This window comes from Clupea harengus, chromosome 1 (genome assembly GCF_900700415.2).
Source record: "Clupea harengus chromosome 1, Ch_v2.0.2, whole genome shotgun sequence".
In the NCBI taxonomy this organism is placed as follows: domain Eukaryota; kingdom Metazoa; phylum Chordata; class Actinopteri; order Clupeiformes; family Clupeidae; genus Clupea; species Clupea harengus.
This window is the reverse complement of record NC_045152.1, coordinates 25912587-25931419: the sequence shown is the minus strand read 5'-3', so window position 1 is coordinate 25931419 and position 18833 is coordinate 25912587. Positions and strand designations below refer to the sequence as shown.

The following is an 18833-nucleotide window of genomic DNA, read 5'->3' as shown; positions in this document are numbered from 1 at the left end:
TAACATTACCAACAAATGTTTCTCTCTCTGTCTCTGTCTGTGTGTGTGTGTGTGTGTGTGTGTGTGTGTGTGTGTGTGTGTGTGTGTGTGTGTGTGTGTGTGTGTGTGTGTGTTTAATTAGCAACAAGGTGAGCAGGTATTTACTTGTCTGACTGTCTGGCAGACACTGACACAGAACCTTTAGATTTAGCAATTATAGGGTGTGGTGAACGCAAATATTGGAGTGTGTGTGTGTGTGTGTGTGTGTGTGTGTGTGTGTGTGTGTGTGTGTGTGTGTGTGTGTGTGTGTGTGTGTGTGTGATGATAGAAATCTGACTTCAGTAGTTCACAGTTCACAGTAGTTCACTTCACACTATGAAAGCAGGAAGTTCCCTTACCCAGAAAAGAACAGAGCCAAGAGCCAAGCTGAAAGTTCCTTAGAATTTCATGTGAAAGTCCCAGGGAAGTGATAACACAAGAGACAGACTACATATTTTCTACGAAAATAGTGCTCTTTAATATAAATTACTCAAATGTTTCATAAATAAATTAAGTGCAAAGTCATTTCAGTCAGGTACAGCTTCTTCCATTAGGTAAAGAGAGGCTGGAGTTTCTAAGGGGGAGAGAAGATTCTCTAACGTGTAAACATCAGAGGACAGGAGGACTTATACATAAGTCTTCTGTCTGAGTAACTCACTCCCCTCATTTAATACATTCATTTGTCTGCAGTGTCACACGAACATATTCACAAGATGTCATACACTATATACTGACGTTCTGGACTAGGCCAGGCTATTTCCTGATTATTGGCAGTCTACACACATTTGGTACATGAGTCCTTTGAAGTCAGTGACCACAGTTCTGTCCCACAGGGGCCATGTGTGGCCAGCTCCTGTTGCTTCTTCACCGAACATCTGCGTGTGGGCATTCCACTGATATTTATTTAAGGCCAGTGATTGTTGGTCTTCCTGTCCACAGCCCCTTTTCTTCTTTTTCTTATTCCCTTGTTTCTCAGTTTATTGCTTCACTGTGTGTTTATGTGTCCGTAAGTGTGTGTTTACATGAGCCTTGTGCCATCCCTCAGGCATGTACCGCTCTCTTACTCATTCCTGCCAGGACAGGCAAGTGTGTGAATGAGTGAGTGTGTATGTACCACGGCTTTACTGGAACACACAAATATTTAGTTGGAAATGCTGAGGTGGATTTCCAACCAACTTCCACCCTAATCCTGATGCCATGGCAACCAGCAACCACAGCATGGCAAGTGAGGCATTGACCGTAAGTTGCCTGGAACTCTCTGGTTCAGTCCCTCTCAGTCTTTGGTTTGTTCTCCATTTTGCAGAATTAGAGACACCCAGACTTAGGCAATGAACTTTGTCGTGTGTGCGTTCATGCAGTTGGTCAAGGATCCATTAGATGGGTGCATCGTACTCCTCTAGGAACTCCTGGAGCATGAGAGGTAGGTGCTGGCGCTCCACACACACATCCTGGTGGCCATTTACAGTCTTGCGACACAGGTGCTTGAGTGATGTGAGGCCACAGGTCAGGGGTCTGTGCAGGGTCAGAGGGACCTTCCCTCCATCCGAGTAGACGTAGCAGGAAGGTGAGTGTGAGTCCCCGTGTGGCATGTAATAGTGGATCATCTTCAACACGCAGTCAAACTGGGGTACAGGTTTCTGGCAGTGGGGGTCTGACTCCAGCCAAAAGCTCTCGGAGTCACACTGCATGCGCAGGTTTTTGGTGCCCTGCTGCGTCTTGACACTGAGGGTGAAGAAGTGGCGTGTGTCGGAGCTGTCGCGCAGCAGGAAGGTGCCCACCGCCTGGGTCTCCAGCAACGACTGGGCTTCGCGGCCGCTAATGGCCCCCCAGTAGAAGCCGCTCTGCTGGAGCTTGCTGAGGGCTTGCAGGATGAGCTTGTGCTGCCGCATGCCTGTGAATGTCTTGCACCTCAGGGGTGGCCGCCGTGAGTTGCCGGTCGTCAGTATGCTCTGTCTCACCATGGTGCTGTGAACCTGACAGAGTAAAATGGAGAAATTAGATAAGCTGAACAAAGCAAAAAAAAAACAACAAACCAAGAGTATAACTAAAATAAACTAGCTAAAAGAATAACTATAACAGAGATATCGCTAGGATAACAAAAGTATAATTTCAACAGTGATAATATAACAAAAGTACAACCAAACCAAATAACCAGTATAACAGAAAAATCATTATTGTCATTTTCATAATTATTACTGCTATTATCATGTTGATATTAATAAACTCTTAAAATCTAATAAACTGTAGATTTAAGTTTTGATAATCAATCGAACGTGAAAACACAAACATTACATTGAAGTAAAAAAATAAATAGTTTAGATTACTTACGGAAGGGTATAGTGGTAAGTGCGAAATTGTGAGATTTATTTCCTCAGTAATCCTTAGCTTTTTATATTGAATATTTATACCACACGGTTATTTTGGAATAGAAAAGTTCCCTCGTTTGATGTGTCTTTTATAGCGCAGAGTTTGGTTCTGAGCTGTGTGCTGTGTGAGCCGTGTTCATATCTGCGTGAGACTCCGCCCCGCTGCCAGTAAGTGCCGCTGGCGGAGTGTCAGTAAGGATTTTTTTTTAAAGGACAATTCCTGGTATTCACACACAGAGGTTCCCCCTCCCCCTACCACCCTTCTCATACGGAACTCCCTCTGTTCCTTACTGTAAGTTTGTTGCGCCGTTGCTTGGACGCCATTTCAAATACATTAGCCACTAGCCTACCATGAAAACAAAATATGAAGTAAATGATTACTTCATATTAGTTAAATTAGTTTTAAATAGCCGACTGATAGAGAAAAATCTAAAGGCGGATATAAGTCTATGCCTTTCGGAAGCGAATGTGATAACTCCATGACTAACATAGATAGTCATCATAAGAACTAGTCATGTGGTTAAGTGCTTGTTCCTGTGAATTCATTCCTGGGACATAATGTGAGTAACCGTCGATTACAGACAATAGACAAGATTCCTCGTAACTGTTTTACAGGTTATTATTGGTACTTCACACGTTCCCCATGTTCTCGCGCACCTCTAGCGTTAAGTCAGTGGTCTACTTCTACACAGCACACTATGCTATCTTGTAAGCGGGGCGCGATCTAGTTGTCTATAGGCCACTCTCTACGTGAGAAGACTAGTGTTTTATAAATCCCTCTGTTTTGTACCAGCACAATTTGAATGTTTTTGCAGAATAACACAAACAGCAAGCTAAATCAATTATTAAATAATAATAAAAGCTGCTCCCCACTTGCCTTTCTTAAAATGGTACAAAACATTCTTAGATATGTTAAGGTGATCTGAAATAGCAAAGGGGAAAAAGTCACTGACACAGTGCAATATGGTGGTATTTCACACTGTCTTGAATGATAACACTAAAAAATGAGAACTATGTCAAACTACAAATTACATGTATCGTAAATATGGAATCTGTCTTGTATAATCTGCACCTGATAAGAACATAAAATGGAGGGTTCAGAGATGCTTTTAGCTTGTCAGATTTGCAAAGCACTTGAAGCCTACAATTTAAAGAATGATAAAGCATGTACACAGCATAATATAAATGCATATAGGCATTTTAAAAGGACTTTCAACAACATTGTGCGTACACCGAGGTTGACGGCAGGGACCAGTCTCCCAGTCTCAGGTTTGGATAATGTGAAGCTCGAAGACTCTTTTTTATTAAGGGAAACCTGTCTCCTCTATCATTTGGCAGTATATGTGTTTGTGAATATATTGCTGAAATGCTTGTCAAATAAATTGAAAGAATTATTTTGATGATTTTTTAGATACCATCTGTGAAGAACAATTAAACTTTATCCTCAAATAATACAACAGCCGTAATAAGCAGACCAAAAACACCTCCTTGTCATGTCCACATTAAGGAGCGTTGCTGGTTCACCAACATTTATTTCAAGTATCCTGATGAGGTCATGCTTTCAATCTGTGATGGAACAATGTGTTCCTGAGAACCATAGTTGTACTATGAGACAAAGTGATTGTTTAACTGACCGTCATCACCTGCATACATACGCTTACTCAACGCCCTTTCTGCTGTGTGTATGTGTGTAGGTCTTTTGTAGGTCTAGTCACAAAGACATAGCAGGAAATACCAGTTTTGTTCATGTGGAAGGGTACCCCAGAGTTAAATGCCATACACTAAATCTTTCACACACACAAACATAATTAGCCTACCCACGCACAAACACACACAAATAACTTGGCTTCCTTATTTGAGTCCAGGATTCAAAATACATATTCAAAAGAACCCAAATTTAAGAGATACATTAATTTCCCTGGCATGTTTGAATGTTTTTGTTATACACAGCATCTTCAAATGTGGTCACTTCCAGTAGCCACAGTCCACTTATTGAAATTCAAGCGTTTTCTATTCCCCGTATGTCCACCATGCAAACATTCCCTCTGTTGATGGGAAGTTCCAGGAAACCAGACTCTGTTTGGTAGTCACACAGTCATGCTGTTATCAGCTTTACTGTCACCAGTCACTTCTTCCTCTTGGAGAGGCCAGGCCTGCTGAGCCATCTGTGTGAATCACATACAAAACACTTCCACATTTTGCATTTCTGAGAATACCCATGACTTGAATTAATTGTTCCCCCGTTGATACACAGTGCTTTTCTCTCCTTAGTCATGCTCTGAGAATCACACTAACGGTTGAACACATGAACCAGTCTTCATAGCAAATGGAGAAGGCTACCGCTGAGAGAGGAACTGACAGGGGGGAAGAAGCAGATGATTTTTGAGAACGGTGTGAAGAGAATTCTGCGTGGCAGAATCATAAGTGTGAACACATGTACCAACAGAGGTGTTATGGCAGTACAGAGTCTGCAAAACAGTTCTAGCCACGAGGGTTGAGGCAATAATATAAGTCCAAACACAGATATTCAGTGGGGCTGCAGCAGACTAAAGACCTTATGGTGTGTACATGTAAATCATATCAGTAGGATAAGATAGTTTTATTAGATAAGACTACCTAAGCAACAGGTAAGTCCCAGTGCCAGGAATGCCTATCAGAACTGACCCACAAACAGCACAGCCATAAAACTTTTTATTTATTTATTTTTCCACGAATGCTGACATGCTGTCATCTCAGATAAGGATCACACACATGTTCCAGTTGTGCGGGTATAGGGCGGGGTAGGGTACAGGCAGTCAGCAGGGATGCTCCTTGAGGCCATTTTACTACTTTGGCGCTATACACATAAAATTGAATTGAACTGAATTGAATTAATGTGTGCTCTCCTTATCTTGTGTCTGCTCTTGGCTTAGGTTTCTGCTGGTGAGAACACAAATACCTGTGATAAGGGTACCTGTGCACATGGTTTCCTCACACTATTTCCTCCCTCAGGGGACCATTGAACATTTGTGAGTGAAATGTGAGTTGTATTTCATAGCAGGTCTTTAGTCAGACTTGTTGCTTAGAAAACAGCATAAAATCTACTCTATCCACTGCTCAATAGTATCGGAAATTAAATGCAGAGGTCCGTAAACACAGTGCAAGTACAGTGCCATTTCATGACCACATTGATATACTTTTTTACATTTTAAAAATGAAATGTAATGATACGTAAGATGCACATTCGCCAATGCCCTATGTGTACTTTATGTCCAGTACTTGTTTGGTATTCCTTCTCATACGGAACTCCCTCTGTTCCTTACTTTAAGTTTGTTGCGCCGTTGCTTGGACGCCATTTCAAATACATTAGCCACTAGCCTACCATGAAAACAAAATATGAAGTAAATTCTTCACGTGGTTTTAAATAGCCTACTGATAGAGAAATGTGTAGAAAAAAATCTAAAGGCGGATATAGGTTTATGCCTTTCGGAAGTTAATGTGATAACTCCATGACTAACATAGATAGTCATCATAAGAACTAGTCATGTGGTTAAGTGGTTGTTCCTGTGAATTCATTCCTGGGACATACTGTATCTGTGAGTAACTGTCGATTACAGACAACAGACACGATGGAATGGAACATGGAATCTGTCTTGTATAATCTGCACCTGATAAGAACATAAAATGAAGGTTTCAGAGATGTTTTTAACTTGTCAGACTTGCAAAGCACTTGAAGCCTACAATTTAAAGAACGATAAAGCATGTACACAGCATTATATAAATGCATATAGGCTTTTTAAAAGGACTTTCAACAACATTGTAAGCCTGCTTACACCAAGGTTGACGGCAGGGACCAGTCTCCCAGTCTCAGGTTTGGATAATGTGAAGCAGACTCGTTTTCACCTAAGCTGGGGCTCCATTAACTGCATTAACTAACTGCAGTCACATTGTTTGTGTGCTGCACTTTTGTAATATCCATAGAAGCTCATCCATAGAGATGTGAGGAGTGGGGCATGAAGGGAAACCTGTCTCTTTCCAGTACTTGTTTGGTATTCCACAACAACCCTAAGACAGAAAGACAAACTGTGTTTCAAAAGTTCTTTTCAGAACTTCTCACATAATTCAGAACATTTTGTAATTTCACATTTTAAAATGGAAAAATGTATGTGACCATTTATATACCATTTAAGTTTATCTTTAGACATAGAACACATTTAATAATTGACGATCAAGTTATTGTACGGAACAATGTAGACTGCATTGGCCAGTCAGTTGCCAGGGTTTAATATCTGCATGCTACATCAACTTAGATATTTTTGGATGTGTAAGACATGTCTGTAGACTGTTACTGCTGCTGAGACTGTTGCCAATTTTACATTAGCGCACCCCTCAACTGTCACGTGTATATACTTGTGTGACACATATTTAGCTCACTGTGCCAATTGGTCTCAGTGTAAATTGCTGCCGTGTTAGACTTTGAAGCATAATTAGAAGTAAATTATAGAGTATTCTTGCTTTATGCAGACCTTTTCCTGCTTCAGTGTGGACACTTCAATGCTTTCCTGGTTAATATGTGACTATGCAAGATGTATTACTGTAAACCATAGCTGAGGTCAGTGTCAGTGTAGATTGTGCTGCAACAGATCTGAAATTGATTGAAGCGAAACAATGTCTTTCCCTCACTTACCTGTATCTATGAAAAATGAGCCCCCCTGTGTGTGTGTGTGTGTATCTATGGTTACATTGAGACTTGTGTGTGTGCGACTATGACTTCATTCAGTTAAGAATCTTTTTTTTTCTGCTGATGCACACAGCATGCTTTGTGGATTTCCGCAGAGAACAGCATGCCTGCATGGATAGTTTATGACCTCTGTTGTTTTTGTGCGTGTGCGTGTGTGTTTGTGTGTAGTAAACTAGTGAGTTGTTGTGTGTGTTTCTGTTGGGGGAGGTTACGTCTTCTGGGAAACTGGCTCGAGATAATTGGTGTGGGAGTGAGCTCAGATGGCTTCATTTAGGAGTGGAGACAGGGAATCCATGCCCCCTTCCACCACATTGACACACTCTCACACACACAGCTGACAGACAACTGACTGGACCTAATGTTCTTTCCTGTGCGGTCCTGTCCTTAACACTTCCTCCCTGAGGATAGCATTAGTTCCAGAGTTTAAAATTAAAGTCATGTGTCCAGACCCCAGGACTCTAGATGACTGCTATTAGAACATCTGACCTGACACACACACACACACACACACAACTAATAAACTGAACACACTTTAAAATGAGCCTGTACGCAAGAGTTCTTGATTGCGTGTCTTGTACGCAAGAGTTGTATATCACTTGCTATGGTTATATTTGTGACTCATAGGTCAAACAAAAGTAGAATGATTTGGAAGGAGCATTGGTTTGCTTTATATCATTTAAGATGGCACATAAATCCATTTTTCTTCGTTGAGATAATATGCTCTATTATTTACCTGTCAGCCAAAGACTTTGAGGCCACAGTGGCACTGACAAAGAACAAAAAGCTAATGCTGCCATCTACTGGAGAGTCCATAGTCTCCATTATAGCTCAAAAAAGATCATTGTAATTTATCAAGCATTACAGCATTTGAGCATTTGACATGCATAACAAATCCTGACATTGGAAATGTCTCAACAAGTAATGACACTGAAATGTATTTGATTGAAAAAAAAATACTTTAGAGTTTTAAATGAAAAACGTATTTTCAGAAAATTTCGGGGGAAATTACATTGTTTTATTATAAGTTATCCGTTATATTGGTCACGTGTCATGTCATACGCAATTTGGAATAATACCTCTAACCTGGCAAGGGCAGTGTCAACTGAGCACTGGTGTACCTTCTCAGCATTTCACCTCTTCCTCGTGACATGCCTTTCATCGCACCATTCACTCCTGCAGCTCTCTCCCTCCCTCCTTCAGGAGTCTCTCAGTTGTCCCCTCCTGTGCAGTTCTTCCAGATCCACTCTTATCTTGTGTCTCAGAAGGCATCTTGAGGTTAGTGAGAGTTGATTGTGATTGTCTACACTCAAAGCCTGTCATGTGGATATGTTGGACTTGGGACCAATATAAAGCTATAGCTAAAAGATTCCAACTATCTGTGATTTCCATGTAAACCATTTGAACAAACTCCTGAAGTTAGTTAGGCACCATTATTTTAAAACTACATATTTAATCCAGTACACTTAAACATTGTAGGGATAAACTGACAGAGGGATTCAAGATTTCTGCTGTAATTTTATTTTTTATTATAGCACAAGTTACCATGGAAATGGTGGAAAATGACACAAAAAGAAAAAAATGGCACTAGTCTAGCGATATAATGCTACATAAACATTACATTTTACTCTTGAAATAAATGAAATAGTGACAGTATTCATTATACACTGAAGTATATACATCCTTGATAAATAAACCAATACTGCTTAGATTTGTTTTGTTTTTATTGTGACAGTCAGTGCACAAGAGGGAGCGCAAAAGAGTTAGCAGCTTATGCTAACCCAGAGAAGAGCACTGACAAACAGCAGGCACTGACCACACAGGTGTAGAGCTTAGCTAGAGTCAAAACTACGTTGCATTTGGGAAGTGATTACTTAAGTCATGGACTGTCATTTGGAAAGAGCAGCATGAGTGTGTGGCTTCTGAGGGACCCAGCGGGACCAGGTAGGCACATGATGTGACTTGACTTGGATTGTTCTACCGACTACAATCTAACAATGTCTGAAAAAACGAGTTCATTGCAAACAAGGCCTCTGCAGGGGTTGTTCTGAGCATTGCTGAGACACAAAGTGCTGAGACAACCGTGAACCCGACCATGCATCGTTATTACCCTGAACCTGAACACGTTCCACTCCAATCACTCCTCTTCCATACAAAAAATGTTCAGTCATGTGAGCATAATGCTTGACAGAGGAATCATTGCGATAAAAATGTTAAAAAAAAATACACATTCAGCCAATACAAAGCACACAATGCAAGATACCTGTTCTTTTCAAAAGCACATAGGAAAATTTTGGTAAAGACTCCACTTTCTGTCAGACCTGCTGATTTTATAGTTTTAACATAGGTGCTTCTACGAGAGTGAAACAAGATAAAGTTGGTTAAGCACAATAAAGCTGTTTTTAAGAGTTTCGCAGAGGAACGGAGAGAAGAAAACACAGGCTCTCCCCCTCCCCCCCTACAACAGCCAATTGGGAGCAGACTGCAGGACAGTCCAAAGGGAACCCCTGCAGAGGCATTTCCTGGATGGACACAGCCAGCCAGTGCGGAGCCATTCTCCTGCTGACCCCTCCAACTCTAAAAGCTATCAACCAATCCCAGAGAAGCGGAAGAGGAGACCTGCCCTTACAGGGCTAAGCCATGTCTCTCCTCCACCCGTGAGCAGCTCTCATCTCTGCCCCTGTCCATTAGCCCGGGCTCCACTGGGGCCCGGAAGCAGCTAGTGCCTCTTCATGGAGGAGACCTTCTTCTTCCGAGCCGCCAGCATCTCATAAAATGGGTCTCTACTGATGGCAGCTCTGTAAACACAACAAAACACATACGGTCGTCAGTAACACACATACACATCAGTGGCACAGGCTGACAGGCAGACACACAGACAGGCGCTCACTTGATGCTGTTCATCCACTCTTCCTTCTCCTCCGCTGTTGGAGCAGAGATGCGGTAGAAGGTGTGGTTGCCCTCGACCACTCGCCCATCTGCCTCAGTCTTACACGCCTTGATCACCTGGTCCTTGTTGTCTGGGATAAACAGCTCAAAGGAGTTCTGTAACACAAACATACCCCCCCACACAAACACTTTTATGATGAATAAATGGTTTACATGGTAAAAAATGGTTAAATGGTTAAAAATGAAATTACTGCAAGTAATTCTCTCAAGAAGCGTGCACAAATAAATCATTATCATCATCTATTATCATCATTCACCAAAACTGTCTGATAACTTTCGTGAGGCTTTGTCTGAAGACCATCTGACAAATTTGTGAAGATTCTAATTTGGTGAAAATTGGACAAACTTTCTGGCCTGTGAAAAATGTTAAAACCTATTAAGGACCCATTATGCTCATTTGAAGTCTTCCTAATTTTATTTTTGGGGTCTACTAGAATAGATTTACATGCTTCAACATTCCAAAAAGATTTCTCATACTGTAAACCGCAACAAAGGAAAAATGCTGAAATTGCGTTTCGGGCAGCTGAGAAAAAGTGATTTCTGACAGAGTGTTTCTCTGGTGTGTACTTCTGGCTTTGTAACCTTGCAGGCCATTTACATGCCCAAAAAGCTAAATAACACACTAAAGCAAAGGGAAAAAACAGAAAAGCATAATAGGTCCTCTTTAAACCCTGCCATAAAAGCCAATATGGAATCCAATTAGGTTGACATGACAAGTTGCCATATCTTGGCCTTCGGGACCTCCTACGGTATTATCAGACACAAGAATTATTATTAACGTCACGTTGAACTTGTCTGTTGTAGTCTGTGCTCCTACACAAAAATATGAGAACTGTGGAAAGTTATTTGAGGAATATGTGAGCATGTATTTGTGGTGCATAAGATGCATGCACATTACCGGCTTCTTATCCTCCACCTCCCTGATGCTGAGGTTCTCCAAGGGGATGATTCCTCTGGGCTCTTTGTCCTAAAGAATAAGCAAAACCCATGATGGCTTAACAACAGACCAATATAAACACACACACACACACACACACACTCTTGTATAGAAGAACACGGAGCAAGTGTATGACTGGCAGATTCAAAGACAAAAATTCAACTTTCACTTACAGTTGTGTACTCAAAGTAGTACAAGCAGTTGTCCGTGAGGATGAACCACCTCCTCTTCCACGTCTTTACTCGTCCACCTGAGGGAGAGAGGGTCAGGTGTGAAGGGAGGCAGCGATGGGCGGGGGGGGAGCAGAGGAGCGGCAGCAGACTGTAGAGGCCCAGCACACACACAGCGGAGCAGATGGGCAGACAGACAGATGAGGACCCATACTTTCAGCCCAGTAAAGAACACCTGGACATTCCCCAGAACAACTCCAGCAAACTAACCCACAGAAACAAAGAAAAGCCAGCATCCTAGATAGCTACGTAATTGGCTACAAGGGATGTAGTTAAGTTTAGTTTCCTATTCATTGGGCACAGGGGTAACAATGAAAGTCCAAGGTTAACCTGTTCCTTTTCAGTCATGTCTATTGCTTGATACTGGAATATTACAATCTATCTACACTCAATAGAGTTTGACCACCAACTACATCATCTGATATTAAACAATAGGTTTATGGTTTTGATCAAGCCCTTTCTCATAATTCTCAACATGCACACAGCAACATGTTTCAAATCCAAACCCCCACAGACTCTCTGAAAACATCTGATTAGTCAACACCTCCACAAGCAGCTACTTGGATGATTGAATCCTATGCTCATCCATGACCTCAACCTGAGGCATTCTCATGAGATCACCAATGAAGCAAACTCAAAGTGGATCATACGTGAATCTATGCAGAGCACACAATGTAGAGAACCTAACAAACTAGTCATTGCAGAAGGTAGGTATTCTTCCTCCATCATTAGGAAAACGCATGGGGTTGCGATAATTCGTCAATAGAGGTTGAAGCATGTTATTGTCAAGGCTAGAAACAAGGTACGTCTGTCAACTTATTTGACAGAAACTCATCACAATAAACCCTGGCTTTGCCTGTAGAATTCTCTGAACATCCACCCAAAGTCCCCCACAATAGCTGAAGCCCATTCAAATTGTGAACATTATGGCAGACAGACAAGCTTAACAGCAGCAGCACATGAGGTCACATGACCAGAGCTGATTGGTTTGGTGTCACAATGCAAAGCTGATTGGTTGACTGGGTTGGACATCATGAGCATAGAACAGGCATCCCTTCCAAAGATCTCCTGGTGAAAAGACATACACAGAAACATATGGCCAGACAGACGAGACCCTCTGGAGACGTTTGGAGGGGGCTTGGGGAGGGGAGGGGAGTGCTGGGCTGTGAGGAATTACTGGTCTAGGGGTTGGGCTGATACGTTTTAGATTAGGGCTGTACTGCAAGCAGAGACAGGTGAAAACTGACATTCTCTGACAAATCATCTGCTCTACCCATTCTTTTGAGTCATTTCACAAAAGGAGACACAGCATCCGGTTGTACATCAGGTTCATCATACAAGCACAGGCAACATTCACAATCTGTTTTCAAATACATGCCCCCGAAACTCTTCTGAATAATCCAGCACCCCCACCTCATTTAAGCATGAAGAGAAGCAGCCTGATTGGATGCAGAGTTCCATTTCAGCCAATGAAATCTCAGGACTCCTGAACTTGACCATACAGTCACTGATGCAATACAATCGAATCAAGGGAAAATATTCCTCTTAACTGTGTTTTTGGTACCAGAGCATGTTCAGCAGAACAGGAAAATGGTCCCAGTAATAGAAGCCAAATTTTAAAATTGTATAACTTCATCCTTGGTTGGATGTACAGCTCACATTTCTAAATGTAAAAAAAAAAAATCCTGCTGGCCGGTTGTGTCAATATGTCTCTTTAACAATGACGAGGTCATGAGACTTGAGACTGCCAGCAGTGGGGTTGGCTGCTGTTAGTCTGGCAGTAATCAGGCAGTCTGAGGGCTGAGAGGAACAATGCAGCTGACAGAATGAAACCAGGAAACACCATAGCAAACAGACCAATCACACCAAGCCCCCCGCAACCACTTGGTGACTACAGAGTGAAAGAGAGGAAACACAGACGAAACCACCTGCTTTATGAAACCAAATGAATAACAAAAGTTGAAACAAAAACCAGTGACAAAACAGATAACAAAAACAAACAAACATAAAACAAGGACAATTCCCCTCACCGCTCTAACGCTGCAGAGAGGGAGGGAGCTTCAGAGAGAGAGAGAGAGAGAGCAAGAGAGAGAGAGAGAGAGAGAGAGAGAGAGAGCCAGAAACTGAAACAGAAAAAAAGCAATGCGGACCAGCAAGAGGCTCAGTTGGGTGAGCAAGTGTACATACCTCCTGAAGAAAGACAACAGCCAAAAATCATGGGAACAAACAAACGAGGAAGAAAAGAAAAACAATTTTAAATTAAAGGGGTAAGGAAATCACATCACCGTGCGGTCTCCGCACGCGGCTTCTGCTTCGTTGATTCTAAGGCAGGAGTCTTAAACCCGAAGACGATTAAAAGTTCAATCAGAATCAATCAAAACATTAAATTTTTTGTATTCATTCAAGACATTTGTGACCACTAGGAGGCACTGCTGCCCCGGAGGGAAGGCAGTCGATGAGACCACTGTCTTAGACAAAGTGTCCATCATCTGATTATAGGTCAGTGTGGATGAGTGTGTCTTTTGTGTGCATGTGGTCATGAATGCATCTGCGCGTACATGGAGCTTTTCATTCAAGAGTATGTCTGTGAGGTCCATGTGTGGGGTTCTGTAATGTGTTCATATGAATGTGGACGTGTTAATAATTCATATCTCTCCACATGTCCATCTGGTAACACAACCAAATCTATTATTTATCAGCTGAGGGGTGTCATGAGATTCCTCTGCGCGCGCGCACACACACACACACACACACACACACACACACACACACACACACACACACACACACACACACACACACACACACACACACACACACACACACACACACACACACACACACGGTGGGGAAAGTGGGTGGCTCATTAGGATGTACACGCCTCATATTAAAACCGCCTACCCTCGTGCGTGTGTGTGTGTGTGTGCATCTGTGTGTGTGTATGGTTTGGTGTGAGAGAGTGTTTGTGTGTGTATGGATTGTTGTGAGAGAGTGTAAACTCACCCAATTTAAGCAGCCAGCCTTCACGGTCCGGATTAAAGAAAGTGTGCGTGAGGTCATTCCCGTCATCCTCTGGGATTTTGAAGGGTTCATTCTTGATGCTGTCATAGAGATTCTGTATAGGGAATGGGCGGCTGGTCAGTGCCATACACCTTCATATACATACACTTAAATATATCTGATGGCACATTATATGGAATACTTATGTTCTTATATGATTCCCATTACAGCCACAGTCATGCATTAGTAGTAGACTTTTTGTGTGAAAGAAAGGGTCCTAAAGAGATAATGGAGATGGTGAGAGTAAGAGAGATAATGGAGATCGTGTGAGAGAGAGAGTAAGACAGATAATGGAGAACGTGTGAGAGAGAGAGAGAGTAAGAGAGATAATGGAGAACGTGTGAGAGAGAGAGAGAGAGTAAGACAGATAATGGAGAATGTGAGAGAGAGAGAGAGAGTAAGAGAGATAATGGAGATTGTGAGAGGGGGGTGAGAGAGATAATGGAGATCGTGTGAGAGAGAGAGTAAGAGAGAGCACAGACTCGGAGCAGATCTTCTGGTAGGTCTCCTCCCTCGTTGATGCCTCTGTTCATGGAGATGAATCTCTCCACTGGGGGCTTGTCTTTTACATTGGGGTTGTGCAGGCTGGTGTTCAGCATGATAATGGCAAAGGACAGGATGTAGCAGGTGTCTAAAACACACACACACACACACACACACACACACACACACACACACACACACACACACACACACACACACACAAACAAATGGGCATGTGTGCATCTATAACTGTAAGTTTGTGTTTGCGTCAGGTGGAGGAGGAGTCTTACCTGTGCTCTGGAAGACGCCAGGGTTACACTGACAGTATCTCTGTGCAAACGACTCCATCATACGGTCAATCTTCTGAGCCTCACCAGGAAGCCTGAAACTCCACAGGAATTGCCTACACACACACACACACACACACACACAGTACATGAAATCTATATGCAAGCTGGCTATTTTCTTCTCAATCATTTGTGGATATGATATGATTTGGGGGGTGTGTGTGCACGTGTGTGTGTGTTTTTCTCACCTGAGTGCCTGCACCAGGTTAAGATCGGTGAACTCATGCAGCTCTACAAATGCGTGCAAGACCTGAAGGTTTAAATCATCCCTGCAACACAAACACCCACATAAAAATCATGTTGGAAAAAAAAAAAACACTCAAGACACACACACACAAGCCTAACCGATTTCTGAGTACCTACTCCCCAAGAGGACTGTGGGATTCTCCTCCAGAGCTCTCTTTACAGGAAGAGCCACCCTCATTTCCTGATTCTACCTCACACAATCGGCAGTGGAAAGAGATACCCATCACACTCTCCTATAAAGCTGGTCTGTCTGTCTCTCTCTCACTCACACTCTCTCTCTCACACACACACACTCTCTCACTTTCTCTCTCACACACAGACACACACATGTACACACACAGGCACGTTCACCCCGGGGCAAAGAACACTCACTGCTTGGGCAAAGAACACTCACTGCTTAGTCAAAGGGTGTTGGCTCCAATGAGACACAAACAACAGAACACATACTTGCCCCCTTTTTCAGATCGCTCTCTCACTCACTACTAATGGGAATGCATTTTCAACCAATGTGAAATTGTTCAAACAGTAACATTCTCTTTTGCTCACTCACACATTCACACACATACTCTCACACAGTCACAGTCACACACACACACACACACACACACACTCACACTTGAGAAAGCTGAGGCTAATGCAGCTGCTATGTGTGTGCCAACATTCCACAGATATGAAATGTTGAATTAGATTATTGAGATACAGAGGAAATGAAAGACAGATGGAGAGCAGGGAAACCTGATCGTTTTCTTTGAACAGAACTATAATATCATCCCCTTTTGCCTTTCTTTCAGAAGAAATACAATTCCGCTTTAAAGACAAAAGAAGTGGAAAGCAGGACTGGGGTCCACAAAGACCAGGAGAAATGGAGCTCAGGATGAGAGGCCTGCAATTCAGACTGCACACAGCAGTCTTTACCCCTCCACTACCATCAACCTTCTTCATACACACACACACACACACCCAAACACCCGCCAACAGATACAGCTTGTGAAACCTTTATTAGAAAACTGTCACTTCCATTGCAGCCATGAGTGCCAATTCACACTTAAGGTGCAAAAAAAAAAAAAAAAACCTAAGTAACTGCCTTCGCCAGCAGTCAGTTATTGGATCCAAGCAGGAAATGCTGAACACTGAACACCTAGCACTGCATATTAAAATCAATGTGGGATCATAGACTGGTGAAGCATGCGGCAGCTGGTCTCACGCTCCAGTGGAGTTTCCTAGTGCGCGTGTGCTGAAGGGGGATGTTGACAGGCGAGACTATTCAACGCGCTGCACTGATCTTGCAGCAGAGGGACAGGTGATGAGGGTTACACAATGCTGAAGCTCATCCCTTCCTTCAGGGTTGGATGCAGGAACTAGTGACATTTGAGGGCATTTGAGGCCATTGCCATGTCATGTTTATTTAAAATGAATGCCTCATAATTACAAATACACCTGAGTTCAAATTGGTCTTCTATGATTAAAAAAACAACATGCTTCTCTTTGCCCTGGCTCCACAAATGTACATGCAAACACACACTCACACACAACAACAACAACAACAACAACAACAACAACATGGGTCTTACTGACCTCTCCCCAAGGTAGTCCCCTATGGCAGTCTTATTAAGCCCCTCCCCCTTGTAGAGGAACTGGGCGATGTCATCACAGGTGTTCTTCAGGAGTTCATTCTCTATTAGAAACTGGATGCCCTGCACACACACAGACACACACACACAAAAGCACACCGTATGAACATAACCTATGCAGCTCTGACCACTGTAGTGACTTCTGTTCAGCATCTGACTTACCACCAACACTCACAAAGATCCATCCAAAGTAGTTAATAAAGAATTCAAATTCCGAAGTCCATGAGGTCAATGACATGTTTCACACTACACAAAAGCCAGTCCAGCGGCGATGTCTAACGTAACGTACTCACCTTCTTGGGGTCCATGTTGAACTTCTTGCGGCCCATGGCCACCTGTTTGTTCCTCTGCATGTTCTTCCTGCGGGAGGGAGTTTTGGGATCAGATGACATAAGGGTGCAGCGACTCTTACAGCCCTGTATATCTGTGGAGCTTCATCATGTCTGGAGAATATAAGGTTTGCTAGTAGTGCCCAGGGCAGCAGCTACTCACCTCTCCTCCGTGGAACCCAGGTTCTCGATCTCACTGGTTACCTCCGCTATCTCATCCTTCAGCCTCTGCAGAGAAGGACAATGAGACAAGGAAACGTTAGGAATAGCCAGAAGCACTGAAGGTATATCAACCACCATACAAAAACACAACACAACACAACACACACACACACACACACACACACAAAGGCACGTGGGTGTCAATATTGATTGGAGTAAACAGAGATGGATGGAATGAAGGTGGAAAATAAGAGAAAGGCGTGTGTGCGCGCGCACGTGTGTGTGTGTGTGTGAGACAGAGAGATTGAGAGGAAAAGAGATTCATATCTCAAGCAACAATCTCATGCAGGCCTGACATTAACTACCCCAATGTGAATGGATTCCCCAGAATGCACCTCTTCCCCAGCTGTAACAGAATTAACAGAGGAGAGGAGACAACCTCTGGGATAGGCCCTCAGACAGCCTGATCACATTAGCCTCCAGTCTGTTTGAAGTCAGGATGGCAGATACAGTCTTTATGCACACACACATGCACACACACACACACACACTCTTTACGCTAAGCTTACACACACAGGCACCCCTCTGTCCTGGCGATGCACTTTAGCACTCCCACTTTCACTTAATCTTTTACTCCTGTGTCTAAACAGATCAAAAAGACCCTCAAGTCTTCAAATCCATCTGTCCATTCAGACCATATCACACAGTCCTAAACCAATATGCAATTTGCCAGCCAGTGGTGACTACACATTTCCCTTAAGATGAAGAAATACTTTTCCACCTAACGTAGAGAAATACATGACAGAAAATACATTGAACTAAAATGTCTGTCTGAAAAGAAATTTGTGGACAATGTAGACCTTCAACCCAATTTCCAAAAGAGCAAATCAATTTGGCAGGTCTGAGACCTGTTTATTCTGACTAAATGGTAGGACTAAGTTAGAGGTACATTCTTTGCTGTCCCTGTGTGTTACCCTAGCTTCAGGACCTTCAGTAGCTAAGGTTGCAGCTTTCTACTGACGACAGGACAATATCAAACACATTAGCTGCGCATATCGTTTCACCCTAGCGATTACAAAATTCCCAATGCAGGGTTATGAAAACCCACAACTACTCACACTGTCTGTCAGCAATGTCTAATTCTATCTAGTTTACTATAGTCTTGTTGGACAACAAATCAGCCCTCCCTTTGCAAAGCTAAACCGAAGACATTATCTTGATGGCCACAAAAACCCTGGAGATAAGGCCTCCATTTTCAGCCCTGGCCCATGAGAGCTTTGCCTGGTCCCTGACAGAGGAGTGGCTCTCCAGAGAAAGCTGCCTCTACTCTCTTCCTGTCGCTTCCCTCTCATTGTGGC

The 18833-nt window shown here is 42.8% G+C and overlaps 2 protein-coding genes across 4 annotated transcripts in view; both read right to left on the bottom strand.

Annotated features, from left to right (window-relative positions):
* Window positions 1-472: 472 nt before the first annotated feature.
* Window positions 473-2547, bottom strand: socs3a (suppressor of cytokine signaling 3a). Its single transcript, XM_031573486.2, has 2 exons — window positions 2347-2547; window positions 473-1991 (listed from the first exon to the last, which is right to left on the bottom strand). The coding sequence occupies exon 2, from the start codon at window positions 1977-1979 to the stop codon at window positions 1392-1394; it is 588 nt and encodes a 195-aa protein (XP_031429346.1). The 5' UTR covers window positions 1980-1991; window positions 2347-2547; the 3' UTR covers window positions 473-1391.
* A 6059-nt stretch (window positions 2548-8606) lies between these two features.
* cyth1a (cytohesin 1a) overlaps window positions 8607-18833 on the bottom strand; it is an 18854-nt gene continuing 8627 nt past the window's right edge. For 2 of the 3 annotated variants that reach the window (XM_012826495.3, XM_012826496.3), the window contains exons 3-13: window positions 17477-17541; window positions 17278-17344; window positions 16929-17047; window positions 15296-15376; window positions 15051-15163; window positions 14760-14908; window positions 14221-14332; window positions 11161-11237; window positions 10949-11017; window positions 9992-10146; window positions 8607-9899 (exon numbers count right to left, since the gene is read on the bottom strand). In XM_012826495.3, coding sequence (XP_012681949.1) covers window positions 9821-9899; window positions 9992-10146; window positions 10949-11017; window positions 11161-11237; window positions 14221-14332; window positions 14760-14908; window positions 15051-15163; window positions 15296-15376; window positions 16929-17047; window positions 17278-17344; window positions 17477-17541 — 1086 coding nt within the window. In that variant the 3' untranslated portion in view covers window positions 8607-9820. Of the gene's footprint in view, window positions 9900-9991; window positions 10147-10948; window positions 11018-11160; window positions 11240-14219; window positions 14333-14759; window positions 14909-15050; window positions 15164-15295; window positions 15377-16928; window positions 17048-17277; window positions 17345-17476; window positions 17542-18833 lie in introns of all 3 variants that reach the window. The other variant, XM_042708414.1, reaches the window with a different exon arrangement.